A 21600-nucleotide genomic window follows, 5' to 3' on the forward strand; every position below is an offset into this window, starting at 1 on the left:
GTTTTAGATTAGTACATCCGTACTACGTTGTAAAAAAAATTTCAAATTGGCGCAACCGCGACTAATCTACCAAAATCTTTGGACTAAATTGGGGAAAATTTTTTTAGCAAATTTTCGACACTTGATGGAGTTCGTAGGGAAAAATTATCAGATCCCAATCTCACTTCGTTTTTTTCCTTCCAAAGTTGGCTTTCCCAAATCGATGCCGTTTAGGAGATCCATTTCTATTGAACTTTTACATTAGATCCATATCACATGTGAACCATTCAATTTATTTGTCACGTTCGTTTTGACGTCAGCAATTTGACGGGAATATTGGACGGAATTTAACGGAGAGTAGATTAGTCATAGGTGTACCGGTTTGGTTCTTTTTGTGACGTGAAAATTAATTTGGTTAAATGTGACATGGTGTACCGGTTCATTTCTCGAAATGCATGCAAAATTACTTCATCCTCATGAAACATATAAAAATTATTCATAGAAGGACGTGTTGGAACTATCGTTAACAAATCCCAACATAAAAGCTTAATTGATATTGGACATAGCACTATTACTCGAATAAAAGGAATTTTACATTAAAGGACTCAATTGATTGTTTATTTCTGAGGGGGCCCTACTCCAATGATGCATCTTTTCATGCATTTCTATTTTGATCTTTTCGAAGTTCCAAATGGACAGAAGAATATTGCTAGTGGAACGCCTGCGATAAAGAAGGTTGTGTACTAGCGTTCTAATTATTAATGACGAAATTCTCTTTTTTTTTTTCCCGCTTGTAACCAAAAAAAAAAAAAAAAAAAGAAAAAAAAAATTATGAGTCACGCTACTAAAATCCGAAAGCTTCCAAACCAATTGTCTATATGAGAGAACATATGAGCGACGACCATCTAATCAATTTTCATAAATGTTATTAATCTTTTCTAGGGAATCTACACCGGATTGTTTATCATAAAAGTATAGTATTATATTATGATAAGTATAAAATATGGTATTATTCGTACTATGATCACACACTTTGCCGGAAAACTCCATCCCGAAATCCTTCTTTCACCAAAGCCCTTATCCCATGTTTTTTTTTTTTTTGGGGGTCGAACCTTATCCCATGTTAAAAGAGTATACTGTTCAATCTCGGTCTTAGACCTATCTTACGGATGCAAATTCAATCCCAAACATTTCGAATTTTTTTCAATTTAGTCATAAACCTTTGCTTAAAATTTTTAATATAGTGCATCCGGCCAATTTCTGTCGGAAAATCGTTGGTGGCGGTGTGCCACGTTGCATGGCCGGCGATGATCGGACCGACATCTACGATTTCTGGCGCATATTGATTGGAGAGATTACATTGAAAATTCCACACGAAGATCTAAAACTAAATTAGCAAAGTTGGAAAGTTTGAGAATAAATAGACATACTTACGATTGGCTTCTTTTTGGGCAGCCAAATGTAACTTAGCCTGGTTAAACGAAGTTGGGGTGACAGGCGTATGCTAGGCCATGCAGCACCTCGGCGGCCACACATTCCACCAAGCCATGGCTCGTTTCTCTTTTGCTGCTCTATGCCATATTATATGGAGGGAGAGAAATCACGCCTTATTTCGTAACCGACCTATCTTCATTCCAGCCATCAAGTCACGCTTGCAGAAGGCGGTCAAAGACAAAGCTCTGACCTTCAAACATGTGGAAGACACTCCTCCGAACAGAAGGATGCAAGCCACATGGGGTATTGATCCGACAATCTTTTGTGCCTAGAGAGGGTCGTCCCAGTAATGTAGTTCGTATTTTCTTTTGGCCCCGCTTGCTTGGCCGGGCTTCTTTGTACATGCCGGGAGCCTTACCCTGTTTTGGACCCATGACACTCTTGCACTCGTTATGACATTCGCCAATGTCATCATGAGTGCAAGACCTATTTTTGTAGTGTCGGGTTTCTCCTCCTTTGTATAGTTGCGCCTTGGTTAAAGTTAATATAATTCTTACTTTTACCAAAAAAAAAAAAAAATAGACATACTTACGATATGAGGGTCGGCTGGGCTATTGATCCTACTATTTTTGGCTGATATGAGGGTCGTCCCTTATTCCTTTTCTGGTTGTATTTTGGCCGAGCTGTTTTGGCCGTTTCTCTTTCTTTTTCCATAGGGACCCTTGTCCCTCTTTTAGATCCACGACACTCTTGTACTCCTAATGACACTGACTAGTGTCATCACAAGTGCAAGACCTCCTTTTTTGTAGTGTTGGGCTCCCTTGCTCTTGTATAGTTGCGCCTTGGTTAAAGTCAATATATATCTTACCTTTACGGAAAAAAAAAAAAGACATACTTACGATATGTTAATGACAGTAATTTCCCTTACGACAAAAAAACTTAGGTAATTTTCTCCAAATTAAAACAACAAGCACAACATATTAAAACAGGAACTTTCATATATCTCTCTATCTGGGATTATTTTATGCTTTCGTGGTAATAGAAGCTGCGAACAGTAGATTATTACAATGGAAAAATTGCTATCTTAGGATCCTATCCATATTTATTTATTTATTTTAGTAAGGGGAACGCCTTCTCTTTCTTTTTTGGCCGATACCGAAGCGTGCCGTGAAGTCTTGTCACAACCATGGGAAGGCATGTCTGTCACAATTCGCCAGCCGACCATGTTGCCGTGGACCACTCAAGAGTTTTGTCTCAAACAAACGCGAGCCTCGTGAATAATTCAAAAAGATCCCTGGCTTTGCATTTGTACCTCCCTCGAATCCTTGATCCAACATCAACAATCAAGTCGATGGGATCTCGCGGTTCTGATTTCTGTCCAACCTAAATAGATCAATTTCGGTTCATGAAATATCCCACTAACTTTACGAATTGGGCAAAACAATCGTAAGAATGTTAGGGTTATTCTGGATAACGAGTTTCACTCTCCACTGAGGACTATTGGTTAGGATCATGGAATTTTCATATATGTGGACATCTATCTTAGTCTTCACCATATGTATCATTCTAACCGCAACACAAAGCCGTTTGGACGCATAATTACTCTTTTCAAGATTCTTGTTAGACCAATTCGAGATAAAAAATAAGGTTGCTCCCTTGACAAAACTGGGATAAAGTTGAGCCAAAAGATCTCGATTCAAGGCGAGTTCAAGAGGAAGTGGGATATAGTATTTATATCATTCGTGGGCGCGGCTAACTTCCCATGAGGTAACTCAGTGATTTTCAATGGTAAAAGAGGCCCTACCAATTCGAAATAAAAATATATAGGAATGCAATTCCAATAAAAGGAACCCATAGACCATATTTTTCTCCAATCTGAATTTTCCTAACGTTTCAAATGAATTGAAGGACGTTTCCGGGCTCGGTTATGGGCACGAGGCTAGGTATATGTAAATAAATGAGTGACATTTTCATTAGTGTGAAGATGCCACGACCCAATGGTTTGCCAAGCAACAATATCCCAACTTTCACCTCCCATCTTGGCCAAATGTACACACGCTCAGATCGGAATTCCCGTCCACACAAACACACACTAGCTATGATATGTAAGCTAAACTAATGATATAGCGAAACTATCCCTTTAATCTCAACATTGATTAATGTTTGATAGAAAACCCGCGTGACCATGGTATTTGATGGATATTAAGTTGAAGGAAAAATAACAAAAAAACTCATTAACTTATTGCATTTATGCTAATTCGGTCATTAATATTTTAATTATGTTAATGGGTCTTAAATTTTTGAGGATTCACAAATGTAGTACATCCGGCCAATCTTGATAGGAAATCGCTAACATGTGGACTGTTCATTCTATGTGGCACTACTAGCACCGAGGTTAACATCTTTTTTTATTTTATTTAAAAATTTTCTTTTCTTTTTCTTTTTTTTTTCTTTTCCTTTCTTTGTTTTTCCCACTATGGGTCGGCAAGGTTGCCAATGACCCTTGCTCCCTTGCTCGACCTCGCTGGCCATTGGCTAGGGCCAAATCTAGGAAAGGGCCATGACCCTCGCGTTTTGGCTAGCAAGGGCCGCGTCACCCTTACCCGGACCAAGCGAGCGCGTCAAGACCCTCACCCAAGCCAAGTGAGGACCATCCGATGATCCGGCCTGTCCATGATTGGGAAAAGAAAGGAGAAAAAACAAACAAACATAAAATATTCAAAAAATAAAAAATTATAAAATTTATGCATGTCGGTTTAAGTTGTCCATGCCAAGTAGGATGGCCAAGACCCACGTTAATGATTTCTGACCAAAATTGGTCGAGTGTGCTATATTGGCAGATCGTAAAAAATGTTTAAGACTCAATTGGCACAATTGTATGAACAAAAGAAAAAAAAAATTGGCACAGTTGAAAAGTTTAAATATTAAATTGATACAACCGCAATAGATTTGAGATTTTTTTTTTAGTAATTTTTCCCTCAATTGAATGGGAGAAGAGCACATTTATTCATCAACAATAATGTCCTTCGACCAATTATAGAGGCGATTGAAAGGGTTACAGATGTGAATTGGAGTGTTCTCGTGAATGCCAACATTCATGGCATGCACCAAATAGCAAATCGAAAATTCGTACTCTATGGCCTTAAAAAAGAGTGATTAAACTAATCTCATCACTTAAAAAACAAAAAAAAACAGCACTCTTTCATCCAAGTTGTTTGCTTCTTCTTCTTCTTCTTCTTCTTTTCTAATGTCGCCGGGTATTCAAATCTTCGTCTATACCAATTCCTAAATATGCACGTAAATAGCTCTATCCATGTGCATTGGATAAGACTCTAATCATAGAGTAGCGAGCACGGGTTCCGAGTATTACCGCGAGCACGAGATGTTGTTGCTCGAGGCACATAATCTCTTGCATTCGAACCAAACGCTTAATTACTCGATCAATCACTCCTCATTCATCATCCAAGTTTCTGGCCGGCTTTACATGTACGAAAACGTAATCTCATGATTACGCTAGATCCGTTCTATGTGAGCAGATGGAAATCCGAAATGGCAAAAGAAGGTCACCTTAAGCAGGGCTTAGTTTTAAGAGGATTAGTATCAAGATTCTCTCCCGCCCTATCCAAACTTGCTGGTGCTTTCATGAATGATTTCTCCATGATACTACCTTCTAACAATCCCCCCACCCCACAAATGACAATTTGAATTTGGACCCGTGCTTAAGAGAGAACGAATATTTTATGTTATGTGCGATCAACATCTTCAAAGTTGAGATATTCCTAATTATGTGTGCTTAACAAGTTCGTCAAGAACTCTCGTCAACGAGATCCGATTTTTGTGTTTGTGTCAAAAGCAAGATCCAATTTATAGCTCTCTTTTGCATTGCTCAGGCTGCCATTGTTGTTTGTGTTAGGATTAAGTGAGCAATCACAACGAAATAAAGAGTGAAGATGAGAAAGAGAAATCGATGTACAAAGGTTTATCCCGTTTCACTTTGAACTAAAATTAGATCTAGTCGAGAATTCTACTATAATCAACACCTTTCATTTCTTTATTACAAATCTCAATAATAATTTTTTTTTGTATATAACAATAGCTATTTATGGATCAAAATTCAAATTACCAATGAAATACGGGCTCCGATAATAAAAGTTCTTTGGCATTCAGGAAGCACTATCCCGAATGAGATCTGGTGCTTTACTATCAGAGAGTGTGAACCATGCTGAATAGGTCGGGTCTGGAGTCACTAAATACTTCCAAAACTTACTCAAACCCCACCAATCTGTCTCCTCTCTCTTCTTTTTCACCACCTTTTACCGTTTTACACTCCATCATCGTCCCTCTTCTTTGCATACAAAAGCAAAAGCAGCAACCACAAAAAAAAAAAAAAAAAAAAAACAAAAAGAAAAGAAAAAAACAAAAGCAAACCTCTCACTCACTTAGCTCACACACCACCGTAAAGAAACTCCTCTTCCTCCTCCTCCTCCTCCTCCTCCCTCTCTCTCTTCTTCTTTCTCTCTCTACCAATGTCCCTCAACCCAGCATTCTCTCCCTCCTTCTTGATCTCGATCCTGCTCTCCATTCTCTTGCCCGCTCTCTCCGCCACACACTACCCGGACCCGGAGCCGGCCATTGTCCAGCCGCTCCATGTGAACCCATCGCCGCCCGCCACCATCCCCGCCTTCCCGGAGCAGTCCGACGCCGCGGGCTGCCCCCTCGACCTCCCCGACGAGCTCTTCCGCGGGGTCCGCTCCGCTTGCGGCGGCGGCGACGGCTCGTGGGGGGAGCTCCGCCGCACACGGTGCTGCCCCGTGCTGGCCGCGTGGCTCTTCTCCGCCTACTCTTCCACCGCCCTGGGCAGGGCAGGGGCCGCCTCCGGCGGCGCCTCGGGGGTGGCAGGCCGAGCTCCGGCGTACGACATGCCGCTGCTTCCGGACGACTCGGAGACTTGCGTGGACGGCCTCGGGAAGGCGTTCAGGGAGAGAGGGGTCGAGCTGGCGAGGCCGAACGAGACGTGCGACGTCGTGTACTGCTACTGCGGCATAAGGCTGCATCCCCTGAGCTGCCCCGGGGCGTTCTCGGTGACCCAGCGAGGGAGGCTGGTCGGGGACGAAAGCGTGAGGAGGTTGGAGCGAGACTGCCGGAGCGGGAACGGGTTTCCGGGTCTGGGCGGGTGCTCCAAGTGCTTGAACAGTCTCCATCAGGTCAGTCATCTTGGGCAGAGTCTCAAATTTGCTAATTCAGCGCATGATTCTGCGGGTTTCTTCCAACTGTGATTTCAACTTCGATTTCGATTGTGGGTATCTCTGGAATGCGACCGGCGTTGGTAAAGTTTGTTTCTTTCTCTGGATTCTCTGCAATTTAGGTGGTGGAGAGCCTGAGATGGCATGATGCGAGAATGTCGAGCTTACCGAGTTAGTACTAGAGTCTGGTTGGACTTCAGGCATGTTTCCAATAGGCTAATTGCTCAAGATCGTTTCTGGGATTACCCAAAAATCTGATCTTCATTATGCTTTAAGACATTATTTGTCGTGCCCCTTTTGAACAAACTAGTTGTAAAGAAGTTAGAGAAGGTCGAGTGATAGCATTTTGCCTCAATGATCAAGAAACGAATCAGAATATTGTCTACGGTATGCTTTTAGTCTGGTTTGATCTCAAATCTCTACTGGTAAAGAAAGCACACTCGTGACCCTGCTTCAGAATACTGTTGCATCTGCGATTGCTCATTCTTACATCAACGGCCGGTTTCGGATCCTAGTCCTTCGATCTTGTCGGGTTTAAAAAACGACAGCATTGGTCTCCGGATCAGTCATGCAAAATCTGTTGATCCCAAACTGTGAAGGGGAAAAGGATAGAAGAACAAGCAAAAGAAAGGGCTTCAAACATGTCTCTGTCTTAACTTAAAGCCCAAGTGTTGTCTGCTTAATAGCTTCTTTCCTAGCAGCCTCAGTTGATTGGTTAGATTTGTTTGTTTATGGGACCCGTTTGGCAACACTTTTCTCTGTCTGTTAGAGGCCTCAAGTGAGGCATGAAATTGACTTTGATTTCGACGCCGCACCTACTTAATTGGAGTATTTAATCCTCGTTGCACCAAACAATGTTCCTTTGGTAGTCCAATCAGTGGCCATTTGCTCTGTTTGCAGCTCAACCAGAACACTTCCTATTCAAGCAAACTGGAGGAGGACAGGACCACCAAGATGCGCAACAAGGATTGCCAGCTGATGGGCCTCACGTGGCTCCTTGCCAAGAACCGGACCGCCTACATCCACACCGTCTCCGCTGTCCTGCGGGCCCTTATGACGACCGAGGAGAGCTCCTCCGACCCTCAGTTGTGCACGCTCAGTAGCGACGGTATGCCCTTGGCAGTCGATTCCTCGGAAATCTCCGGCAGCTCGTCACTGCGCGCTCTCCGATCGCCCTTCTTTTTCTTAATTGCGTCACCGCTAGCACTCTCGCTGGTAGATTGGCGCTTTGCCGTATGATCAATAATTGTACTTAATTAACCATTTAGCTCAGCAGAAATTTGTTCAGTGAAGTACTTCCAATTGGTGTCAATTTCGTCTGTTGGCTCTTGTTTTTAGCACTGTGGCATGTGACATTGCCAGTTGCTATATTCTTTCCTTCGTAGTTTTGTGGAATAGATAAGGTCTTTGATCCGAAAGTGCATTGGAATTATTATCGTTCATAATATTTTATTTTCTTTTTGTGTTTTTTGTTTTGGGTGCGGTGGGCCTCCAACTACAGAAGAGGGGAATTATGGGTACTCCTTGCTCTATCCTTGCGAAGCAAATATCTTTGTATAGTATGTAGCAAGCTGTTCAATGGCAGAGAGCTCAATTTGTGGACCCTTTGGTTACCTCACGGGAAAATTGCCGAAATTGTCTGCTACACAAAAAACACATAGATTGAGATCCACACGATGACACATAAAAGACCATACCATATACGAAATAATACTCCTAGATGAGATTATAATAGGAGTTTGGACTGAGCATTCCAAAGTTCACGAAATAAATCCTACATACGTGTTTCATCGGAATTTCTCCCGCCACGAAATATCTTTCGCCGAAAGTCATTATTCGGCTTTTAATTAGAGAAGACAAGGTACCTTGGCCGATTCTGAACATGAAGTATCACATGCAACTAAACAACAATCAATGCGATTAGAACATGAGAATGTACAGGTGGAAATCAAGATGGAATTTAAACAACGACAAGCTTTGGTAATACAAACTCGATAAAATAACTACATACTAACGGACTATGCCCGGGACATACTTGAGAACGCCTAAGTACTATGCCGAAATTTAATCGACGACACAATATTTAGGATAGAGTTACATGCTAGAATTTAATCGACGACGCAAATCTAAAAGCTGCAGCTAGGAAAGATAAAGTGCATGACAAGAAAATAAATATAAAGATAAATTTGCTTGATTTGTGCGTGGGGGGGGGAGTGTTGGAAGAGTACGAAGTGGCTATAACCTATAATCGATGGTTGTCGATGGAGGTTACGAAGGGAAGTTACAAAGGGTTACAAAATGATTACATCAATGGTTTCTGTTGAAAAAAATTCCTAATAAATTTTGATATTGACAAAACAATCTTTAGTATCTCTGAATTTGATAAATACATCTAAGCATTCTTATGCGGGTAATACTTGAGAAAAGAAGTATATATCAATGTTGTTTATGCTATCAGACTCTATAAGTTGAATTATGCAACTATTGCCAAAAGAAATAACTTCGTGGATGTTATTGCATGGATATCTTCATAAGTCAAGTTTTGGACACGTTAAGGAAGTAGCGTATGACTATTCTCAAGGCATTTAAGATCCTTAGAATCTATTTTGAGCATTAGACTCGGACTTAGGGTCATACTCATATTCATATTTAGACACAGACTAATAAGTTTGAGACAGATTGAGACACAAATTATTTTTATCATAATGGCTAGTGATCCGGCTTGGAATTTAGTTTGAAAAAAATCAATCTTGAAGTTTGTCTCATGACGCAAACATTACAGCAAGACTTATGATTGATTGGCAAAGATGAGATTTATGATCAATGGAAGAACTCTGTTTATGGAAACCTAGATTTGGTTGTTTGGGTGATAGAATCAACGGAAGATTTTAATATCATTTCTCAACTACTACTTAATCTTCTTTTTGGCAATTCTTTCCAACGGGTTGGTTGGAGTTGATCATTTGTAGATTGTCCAATTGGTAGATTGGAAGTGGATGAGTATAAAAGGAAACCGAGATGCTGAAGAGAAGAGAGAACCTAGAATTTGAAATTTCAAAGTCTAAAGAGAGCTTTGATCATACGTATTTATCTTTGTTTAGATACGTACTACAATCTTTGAGAGGTTTTGTTAGAGTGATTGAGTGTGAAATAGTGTGGTTTGTCAACTCGTGTATCATTACTCATTGTAATATCTAATTAATTGACTAGTAGAATCTAGCTAGTAGGTTGTCAGCATGGAGAGTAGACGTAGGCTTGATCGAAGCCAAACCGCCATATATTTTGTAGCAATTTTCTCTATCCCTTATCTCTCATACATTGTCCTTATTAATGGATAGTGTGCATGAACTGAATTTCATCATTATTTTTGTTCGGACTCAAACTTGGTTATGAACTTGTTAGTTTAAATTCCGTATTAATTGATCAAATTCTTCAAAATCACTTATTTACCTATTTCTAGGTGATGCTGCTAGCTACAATAATTAGTATCAGAGCTTGGTGCTCAATATTTCAAAATATTTTACTTTTAAGTCAATGATCTATTATGGCTTGTAATCTTGAAATAGGTTTGATTGAAGGAGGAAGCAACACCAAACCTCCCAACTTCGATGGAAAGAAATACATCCGGAAGAACAAAATGAAAGCCTTCGTCGGACCCATAGATACTCGGATGTGGGATGTCATTCAAAGAGGAGTCAATCCTACTTCAAATGTTGCCGCCAGCAATGACTCAAACAATGATAATACTCTAATGTCTACCATCTCTATAGCTGAATTAGATAAAAGAGATACCTTAGATGATGGAGCTATTTATTCTCTATATTGTGCATTATCTCAAGTTGAAAACATACATGTACATGAATGTAAATCAACCAAAGAGATATGGGACATATTGCATGTGACTTTTGAAGGAACAGGCAAAGAAAAAGAAACCATGATCAACATTCTTCTTGGTCAATATGAATCCTTCAAGATGAAACTAGATGAATCAATTTCTGAAATACCCAACAAATTCACTGAGATAGTTAATGTTCTTGCATACCAAGAAATCTAGTCTCAGCATCAACGAAAGTGAATAGGCTCCCACGAGGTCTCTCAAAGGAATGGAATCATATCAAAACATTCATTCGAAAAACTCATAGAAACGTACCATTATTTGTTGATAAACTCATCGAAACTCTTCAATCACATGAATATCAATGAATCAATGAAGAAGGAAGCTCAAAAGGTGAAAATTCAATTGCTTTGAAAACTAACATTGATTCCTATGATCCAAATGAAAAAGATGATGAAGTGCTTGCACTCATAGTAAAGAAATTCAAAAGGATGGCCAAGAAAGAGAGAAACTTAAAAGACAGAAAGAATTTGAAACAATATTATCAGAAGAAGACCTTAAACGAAAAAAGAAGAAGGTAAAGATATAATCTGATTTGAATGTGGAAAACATGGACATATTGAATCAAACCGCAAATTTTAAAAGTCCAAAAAGGCTCTCAAAGCAAAAACCTGGAGTGATACCGAATGTGAGGAAAGTGATGATGAATATGCAAATAGCTGTTTGATGGAAGATTTAGAGTAAGAAGATGAGGTATCTAGGCACATATATGAATTGCGTTCGGATTATTAATTCGCACTAAGGAAAATCTTCGAGTTGAAGAAGTAGAACTCAAGGCTGAGGCAACAAGATCTTTCTCAAAAAGATAAACTTGAGTTTTTACAATAGGAATTTGTGCAAATTAAGGAAAATCATGATTTAGTTTCAAAAGAAATTGAAGTATTACTAGAAATTTTTCTTATGGTTAAAAAACTCTAGAACATATACTTCCATACAAGTTTCGTATTACAACAAATTGGGACTTGATCTTGAAAAGGAAAGTAATCTTCAAAATGTTTTTAAAGAGTCAAAGAAAGACTCAAGGCTGAGGCAACAAGATCTTTCTCAAAAAGACAAACTTGAGTTCTTACAATAGGAATTTGTGCAAATTAAGGAAAATCATGATTTAGTTTCAAAAGAAATTGAAGTATTACCAGAAATTTTTCTTGTGGTTAAAAAACTCTAGAACATATACATCCATACAAGTTCCGTATTACAACAAATTGGTACTTGATCTTGAAAAGGAAAGTAATCTTCAAAATGTTTTTAAAGAGTCAAAGAAAGACTCAGACAGAGGCCCTCAAAACTTACATATTGAAACCATTTTCAAAAGCAGTTTACGTAAACTATTGGCCAAAGTTTCTCCAAAGGTCCAACCTACGACGATTTGAATCGTTTTAAGAATGGTTGTCCAAAAGTCCATAGACCAATTCAAGGAATTTTAAGCTTGACAAAGTCTTCTAAACCAAAAGAACTCGAAAAAATCTAGTTACCAAAGAAACTTGAGTCCACATAATTTTTGCGGGGACAAAAAAAAAGTGATACTTGGATAGTAATCATTCAAGGCATATGACTGGTGATCCAAGAAAATTTGCCTAACTCACAAAATTCAATGGTGGAAGTGTGTCCTTTGGAGGAAACAAAAAAGGAAAGATTATAGGCAAAGGAACATTCAAAATTGAAAGTCTTACCATCAATGACATATCTTTGGTCAAGGGACTCAATTACAATATGATTGGTATAAGTCAATCAAGTGATGCTGGATACAAGATAAACTTTCAAGAAGATTAATGTTCGGGATTGAGTTGAGACAGCAAAAAATCATTTACTCGGCCAAGACATGAGAACATCTATCTCTTAGATGTGAAGTCTGATGATATTAATGCCTTGTCTCTATCAGAGATGAATCTGATGTATGGCACATAAAACTTGGACACATTAGTATCAAACAAATTTCGAAGTTTTCGTCTTTGTTCGAGGGCTACTAGAAATGAAATTTGAAAAATATGAGTTATGCTTTGCTTGTACACTAGGTAAGCAGGTAGGAAGTTCTTTTAAGTCAATAAATCTTATTAGCACTAACCGTACCCTGTTCTTCGGATGGATATTTTTGAATCGACATGAAACTAGAGTGTAGGTGGTAAAAAATATTATCTTGTCATAGTACATGACTACACAAGATTTACTTAGGTATTCTTTCTTGCTCATAGGAATGATGCATTTTCATGTTTTTCAAAGGTTAGAAAGAAAATTCAGAATGAAAAGGGATATACTATTTTGCATCAAAACTAATCATGGGGGAGAATTTGAAAATCAAAGTTTTTTTAATTTTTGTGATGAAAATTATTTTCAACACAAATTTTCTTCTCCCTACACACCTGAACAAAATGGTGTAATAGAAAGGAAAAATCATTCTTTGCAAGAAATGAAAATAACTCTCTTGATTGAAAGCAAAGTTTCATCTCATTTTTGGGATGAAGCTATGTCAATTGCTTGCTCCATAATAAATCGTGTTTTTCTTAGACCAATTATTGAGTAAACCTCCTATAAGCTTTTCAAAGGCAAAAAATCAAACATTTCATATCCTAGCGTGTTTGTATGTAAATATTTTATTCTTGAAAATGTTAATGATTGCCCTGGGAAGTTTGATGAGAAATCAAATAAATGAATCTTCCTTGGATATTCCACAACTAGCAAGGCATATAGGGCTTTTAACAAAAATTCTCGTACGGTGGAAGAATCAATGAACGCAAAGTTTGAAGAATCTTACACAACTTAACTGGATGAATCTAAATATGCTCAAGCATTTGAACAAGCTGTGGCATCATACCCAAATGATTAGAATTAAAAATCATGATATCTCTAAGAATGATCCTACAAATAAAAATGTGGATATAATTGAATCATCTAAACTTGATAAAGAACAAGATGAAAGATTCAACAAGAATCAGAAGCACAAATCTAGTCATCCCAAGAATCTTGTCATTGAAAATCTAGATGAGGGAATCAGAACTAGATCCAAACTCAATGAGGTGATAATCACTCTAGAATTAATCTTGAGATAGAGCTAAAAGATATCAATGAAGCTCTTACTAATGAAAGATGGATTGAAAAAATGGAAGACGAACTTCATCAGCTCAAAATAAGTGAAGGATGGGAACTTGTGCCTAGACCTTCATATCGTCTAATAATTTGAACCAAATGGGTCTTTAGAGACAAGTTAGATGACAAGGACAAAATAACTAGGAACAAAGCGAGACTTGTGACAAACGGTTACTCTTACAAAGAAGGAATCAACTATGATGAAACCTATGCTTCAGTGGCCAATTTAGAAGCCATAAGGCTCCTTCTAACTTATGCTTGTTATAATGATTTTAAATTATTTCAGATATTTTGACCAAAAAAATATTTCAGATGGACATTAAAAGTACTTTTCTATCCTTACCAAAAAAAAAAAAAAAAGTACTTTTCTATATGGCTACATCAAAGAAGAAATTTATGTTGAATAACCTCCTAGATTTGAAGATCCAAGAAAGTATGACTATGTCTACAAGTTGAAGAAAACTATGTATGGTCTTAAACAAGCACCTGGTCCTTGGGACAAAATACTAAGCAATTTCCTAGTGTAAAATGGTTTTGAAAAAGGTAAAGTAGATACCACACTCTTCATTAGAAGGGAAGATAAGGATATTCTCCTTATTCATATATATTTTGCTGATATTATATTTGGTTCTTCTAGTGAGCACCTTTGCAAGAAATTTTCAAAGATCATGCAGAATGAATTCGAGATGAGTATGGTGGGAGAACTTGCATTCTTCCTTAGACTACAAGTGAAGCAAACCAAGGGTGATACCTTCATATTTCAGGAAAAGTATACAAAAGAAATTGTGAAGAAATTTGGCACATAAAATTGCAAAAAGACCAAGACTCCAATGCCTTGCTCTTCCAAACTTGACAAGGATGAGCAGGGTAAAAATATTAATCCAAGGTGTTATATCGAAGCATGGTAGAATCATTATTCTATCTTACTGCTTCTAGACTTGACATTCTTTGCAGCGTCTGCATGTGTGCTATATTTCAATCAAATACAAAGGAGTCACACCTCTCAACTGTTAAAAGGATCATTAAATATGTTGGAACTTATCCCAAGTTAGGATTATAGTATCCCAAAGGTTCAAATTTAATACTCTCTGGATATACTGCTGTTGATGTTTTTGGATGTAAGATTGATATGAAAAATACTTCAAGGACATGTCAACTATTAGGTTGTATGTTAATCTCATGGTATTCCAAGAGCAACATACCATGGCATTATCAGCTGCCAAAGCAAAGTATGTGGCTTTAGAAAGCTATTGCGCTTAGATTTTGTGGATGAAACAATAATTGAGAGATTTTGATGCTGAAGAATCAAATATCGAGATCAATTGTGACAATATTAGCACCATTAACTTAACTAAGAATTCGATTCTCCACTCAAGAGCCAAGCACATTGAAATCAAGCATCATTTTATTCGTGATCATGTGCATAATGGTTATGTTAATATCGAGTTTATTCATTCAAAGTATCAATTAGTTGATGTTTTCACAAAACCTCTTGAAAATATTGCATTATACTTTATTGGAAATGAATTAAGTATTGTTAATATGATTGCTTAAGTTTTCTAGGCCGTCATTCAAATTTTGGTGCTAAAGTTCTATTTTTTTAAGGAAATTAGGTATGCATCTTAACTATCCTATAAACAATTAGATATACTTTATGATGTGTTGATTGATAGGAATGATTACAAAAGTATTTTCCAAAAACTACTTTTTACAACATTTCAGTTAAATCCCTAAATTTTTAGACTCCAATTTTCAAAATTTTCAGTAATTGACAACTTCAGTTTTTGAAAATATTTTAAGACCCTAAACCTTCACTTTTCTTATTCTTACGTTCTCAAACACTCAAAATACTCATATCCTGTGAAACACTCTCTACTTTCAAATTCTTTAAACCATCGTTCTTCATTCGCACATCTTTCTCTCTTTTAAACAAAAGTTAAAATCTTTTGTCCCAAATCTTCTCCAAACCCTCAATAGCTCCGAACTCTGCCAATAGTTCAAAAATTTTGTAGTCGGGTTCTCATCGATCGAGCTATCTTGCTAGAATGGGTCTTAGGGCAAAGGATGATGCCTTTAAAATCCCTAATTCTTCATAAGAGGGAGCTGAAACACATGGTAACACTCAAACTCCAACCTCTCAATTTGCTTCAAAACAGAATAATGATATTGTGAAAGCCAAAGTTCTGAGGAATGCTATAAGGTGTGCTAGAGTAAGTCGTACTTCTGAAGAAACATTGAATCATTTTATTAGAGAAAGTGGTTTTGCTTCAGAAAAAAAGAATTATATGTTGTATTTTCTTTGCCTCTCCGGATAATTCAACCTAGTTCTGAGAATGTTGAAAATGAAAGTAGTATAGTGGCCTCCAAGAAAGGCAAAGAGAAAGTGGGTGAATCATCTGTATTTGAAGAGATTCTAACCTTGTGTCTAGAAAAAGAAGTTTGGTCGAGACCGAAGGTGGAGATTCTCAGTTAGTTAGTAAGAGAGAGGATGATGATAAGAGGCTATTCAATAACTTCAAAAGGATACTTGAAAGGTTTCTAATAGTAGGAAATCGAAAAGAAGAACTATTCAAGTCCAAGAGCATTATGATTACTACAAATCTATGTTGACTAGAGGAGTAATGAATAATAAAACAGTTGATTGTGTGTATTGTGATAACTTTCGTATTCCTCTTCAGCATCATCTTGCCAAATTGAATCCGAAAAGTTTGTGCTCTCTCACTTCCCCTGCCTATCCCGAACTTACAACTTACTTCTACTCCAACATATCAATTCTTTCCCTCACACACTATCCTATTCTTTTTCTTTTGTGTAAATATGTGAGTATCATTAATCAGATGAGGTACAAAAGATAAGGGGAATCCCTTAGCATTATAAAGAGACTAATTATGTGTGAATATAGAGGAGGAAGCCGCTATATAGTAGCTAGTAGGACATTTATTTGGGAAGGTTTAAAATTCTGGTAAAGTGATGCCCTACCCCTTACAACCCTACGAATTCGAGCCAATAGAAGATGAACCTCAATTGACTTGTTTTGAAACCGTCTATGGTTCCGCTCCATCCAAATGCAATAGATACTCACTAAGAAAGATAGCTTGAGGAGCATCGCCTCCAAGTTTTTGCTCTTGGTGGCCTTGATCATCCATTGGAGTTTTAGATTCCAACCTCTTGCAAAAAGTTAAATCCCATTTTTGTGGAAGGATATTGCGGTATATACTGCTGGTCCAAGTGCACTCAAAGAGTAAGTGATTTTTGTCTTCTATGCCAGTCGTACTAAAATTACACTCAATATCAACTAAAGATAGTCATCTTAATATGGTTATTGCTGTCGGTAGCGTATATCTACAAACAAGCCAGCTGATAAAGTTATGCTTGCTAATACCACTAGTCCAAATCAATTGATACCAGTCCACGGCCGGTCCCTCCTATCTAAATTCCTTGTATATCTCTTTGCAACAATATATTTGGCTGGAGATGCTAGACGCTAGAGCAATTTTCAGCTTGAGAATACATCTCCAACTCCAAGCCATGCTGCCCTTAATGTCGAGTTGTATGATTGAAGTACATCCGCATTTAACATGGTGAACCCAAGTACTTCATAGGGCTGAATACGGATGATTGATGAGGCTTTAGAGTATGCGGCCAACAATACTTTGTTCCATATTTTCAAATCAAGCGGGCGTAGTCCTCCTTCCTTCTTTGGTGAGTACACTACTTTTCATGTAACTTTGTAGGATTTGTGAGTTCATACGTTTCCTGCTCATAAGAACCGCCTAATCCGATTCTTTGTTTTTGATAATGTTTGTGCTCGCAAGTGTCCCGATCTTGTAAATACTCTAGGTGTAAAGAACTATGAATTTTCACCCATTCCTATTGAGCTCGATCATGCATACGGAACTTTCTCTAGTATCTTTATCTTCGCTAGAGCTCATGATGTTGAGAAAAACCCTTAATTGATTTTGAAGTTGATAAAACAATGCGTAATCTCTCGGATCTAAGTTAACGCAATAAAATGCTATTTTGCAGATTATCCAAAAGTGCATGGATCAAGATATATAGGATTGATTCTAGGAAGGTAGGCTCACACGATGTTACGAGGGACTTAGACGATGTATCGAGCTCGGACGTTGAGCGGACAGCTCAAACATTGGAATAACGCTCAAGCTCTGATTTCATGTACAATAGCTAGATTATCAAGAGATGTATTCAAAATGATGTACTTGAAATATTACATCATCACATCGACTAGCAATAAAGATGGATTCGTAATTGGAAATTCTCATGAAGATCAATCAAGGAAGAGGATTAAAGAGAGACAAGGATGATTCACCTAATGAAGTAACCTATCTATGGAAATTCAGGATCACAATTGTTTGGGCGATTTGATCTAAAGGGAGATTCTTTCCTTTGTCGACCTCAAAGACTATAAAATCCTTTGTATATAGTCTTGTCCAAATGGGGAAGTTTGTAAGGTGATCCTATGGAGATATTGTAACGGATAGTTGGAGATGGAAGAGTATAAAAGGACACTTCAAGGCTAAAGAACAGGAGGATGAGAGAATGGAATTCAAAATTCCAAGATCATGAGTGCTTCACATCTTTCACGTCCCTTTGATCATACACTGTAATACTTAGAGGAGAACATATGAGTGCAAGAGTGTTAAACAATAAGTGTACTCACTAAATTATAACCTCCGAGCTATTCACTAGGGGAATCCAGCCGATTGGCTGCCAGCGTAAAGAAATGGACTGCTTGAACAAAGCCGAACCACTATAAATCCTCTATGAACATTCTCTTTCCCTTACTCTCTCTGATTACATAATGTGATAGTAACACTATGGACATCACTGCATCCGAGGATATCTCGGATCTTTCTAGCTAACATCATTTGAACAAAGCTCTAAGCATACTTGTTTATATTCCGCATTAATTTCTTATAAACATTATAATCACCTATTCACCCCCTCTAGGTGATAACATTAGCCAAAACAATTGGTATTAAAGCCTGGTGCTCGAATTTTTATTAAAGTGTTAGTACTTCGAAGCTAACGATCTCTATAGCTAGTAATTTTTCTCCCACATGGATTGAAAGAGGAAGCAACAACAGATCATCTTACTTCGAAGGAAAGGAGTACAATTATTGATAGAATAAATTCAAAGCATATCTTAGATGTCAAGACTTGCAGATCTGGGACGTTGTTCAAGGAGGTGTTGATCCATTTGCAAGCACTTTAGGCAGTTCAAATGTAGAGGATAACACAAATACTACTCCCATTATTGCTCTATCTACCACTGAATTAGCAAAGAGAGATGCTCTAGATGCTAAAGCCATTTATTCATTGTATAGTGCATTATCTCCCACTGAATATAAACGTATTGTATATTATTCCTCTTCAAAAGCGATATGGAACAAGCTCTACGCAACCTACGAGGGAATAGACAGAGTTAAGGAGACCAAAGTTAACATACTCCTTGGCCAGTCTGAAGCTTTCAAAATGAAGCCTAATGAAACCAGGAAAGAAATATTTGATAGATTCACCAAAATAGTGAGTGGACTTACCTATCATGGGCAACATGTGTTTGGGCCGATGCGAGTGAACAAACTCCTAAGAGCACTCACAAAAGAATGGGATAATATCAAAACATCCATTCAAGAGACTTAGAGGATCTCACCCTTATCCAATGATGAACTCATTGGAACTCTTCAATCCTACGAGGATGAAAGAATCAATGAGGAAACTCATTCAAAAGGTAAGAAATCTATTGGTTTGAAATATATTGCTGATTTTGATGTCTTGGATTCTGAAGATGAAGACGATGAGGAACTAGCACTTATGGTTAAGAAGTTCAGAAGAATGGCTAAGAAATGCATAAATTATAAAGATAAAAGATATTTCAAATAATAAGATCAGAAAAGATTATCTAGTTGCAGAGGTGAGAGCAAAGATGATATTTGTTATGAATGCAAAAAGAGAGGACACATCTAGCCTAACTGTCCTCTCCTAAAGAAGAAAGGAAGGGATTAAAAATCCAAAAAGCTTTGAAGGTAGAAACTTGGAGCGACACGTAACGTGAAAGTGATGAGGAATATGCTAACATCTATTTAATGGTCAACTCGGAATCCGAGGATGAATATGAGGTACTAATGAAAAGAAGAAACAAATGGTACTTTGATAGTGGGTGTTTTAGACACATGATTGGAAACTCCAAAGTATTTATTAATCTTATTAAGTTTGATGGACATAGTGTCTCCTTTGGCGGCAACAATAAAGGAAAAATTATTGACAAAAGAACCGTGAAAATCGGTAATCTCTTCATCAATGACATCTCATTGGTTAAGGGTTTGAATTTCACCCTCATAAGTATAAGCCAATTATGTGATATTGGACATAAAATATCTTGTAGAGGATAAATGCTCAAGTATTAGTCGGGACAACACATGCTCATTCATAGGACATAGACATGGCAATATGTATCTTCTGGGCATATCATCTAAGGATGTGAAATGTTTAGCATCCGTCAAAGACGACTCGGAACTTTGGCATAAGAAGCTAGGACACATAAGTTTCAAACAAATCTCAAAGCTTTTCTAAAAAAAGCGTGTGAGAGGACTTCTAAATACTAGATTTGAGCAAACAAAGCTTTGTGACGCTTGCACTCTTGGGAAACACGTAAGAAACTCTTACAAATCAATAATCAAGTTTCTACTGGCCATGTTCTGCAGCTTTTACACATGGATGTGTTTAGACCTATGTGAACCCAGAGCATTGGAGGTAAAAAGTATTGTCTAGTAATAGTAGACGATTATACTATATTTACTTGGGTTTTCTTTCTTGCAACATAAAAATGATGCATTTTTATATTTTGAAAATTTCTCAAAGAAAGTTCAAAACGAAAAAGGTTATTCAATTTCATGTATCAAAACTAATCATGGGGGATAATTTAAAAATCAAATCTTTATATATTTCCATGATCAAAATGGTTTTCAGCATAATTTCTCTTCTCCCTATACTACTCAACAAAACGAAGTAATTGAAAGGAAAAATAGATCTTTTCAAGAAATGCAACGAATTCTTTTGATAGAAAGGAAAGCTGCTACTCATTTTTGGGCAGAAACTATTTCTGCTACATGTTACATCATAAATCCTGTTTTCCCGAGACCATTATTTGAGAAAACCCCCTATGAGCTTTACAAAGGCAAGAAACCAAACATATTATACTTTCATGTATTTGGATGTAAATCTTTTATCCTCAAAAACTCAAATGATCGTCCGGAAAAATTTGATGAAAGATTAAACGAAAGTGTATTTCTTGGTTATTCCACCTCAAGCAAGGCATACAAAGTCTTCAACAAAAGTGCCAGAATAGTTGAAAAATCAATGAACGTGAGGTTTGAAGATGGAAATGACACTCGGAACTCAGGCGCATAAATAACTGTTTCATCTAAGCAAAACCCATCAACTAAGTAGAATCCATCATCTAGCCAGTCTTCAACATCTGAAGACAAAAGATCATCTGAAGTTACTCAAAACATGGAAGACATTCAGATGATTGCATCTTCCGAAGATGTAAATAGAGGTAAATCTCCAAAAGATAAAAATGACAAATCCAATAAGAATTGGAAATACAAATCCAGTCATCATATAGATCTTATCATTGAAAAAATAGAAGATGGGATCGGAACCGGATCCAAACTCAAGAATGCCATAAATGGATTTGCATTTGTTTCAGAAGTTGAACCCAAAGAATTAAGGAGGCTTTCGCAGAAAAAATCTGGATAGAAGCAATGCAACAAGAGCTACATCGGTTCAAACTCGGTGAAGTTTGTGCCCAAACCCATTGATCATCCAATTATTGAAACCAAATGGGTATTCAGAAACAAATTCAATGATAAGGGGAAAGTTACAAGAAATAAGAGAAGACTTGTAGCAAAGGGACACTCTCAAGAAAAGGGAATTGACTACCAC

General features: G+C 37.5%; 1 protein-coding gene across 1 annotated transcript; it reads left to right on the forward strand.

Annotated features, from left to right (window-relative positions):
* The first annotated feature begins 5817 nt into the window (after positions 1-5817).
* Positions 5818-8070, forward strand: LOC115744699 (uncharacterized GPI-anchored protein At4g28100). Its single transcript, XM_030680024.2, has 2 exons — positions 5818-6617; positions 7557-8070. Exons 1-2 carry the CDS (start codon positions 5940-5942, stop codon positions 7893-7895), a joined length of 1017 nt encoding a protein of 338 aa, XP_030535884.1. The 5' UTR covers positions 5818-5939; the 3' UTR covers positions 7896-8070.
* Positions 8071-21600: the final 13530 nt, after the last annotated feature.

Source organism: Rhodamnia argentea, chromosome 6 (genome assembly GCF_020921035.1).
Source record: "Rhodamnia argentea isolate NSW1041297 chromosome 6, ASM2092103v1, whole genome shotgun sequence".
Taxonomy (NCBI): domain Eukaryota; kingdom Viridiplantae; phylum Streptophyta; class Magnoliopsida; order Myrtales; family Myrtaceae; genus Rhodamnia; species Rhodamnia argentea.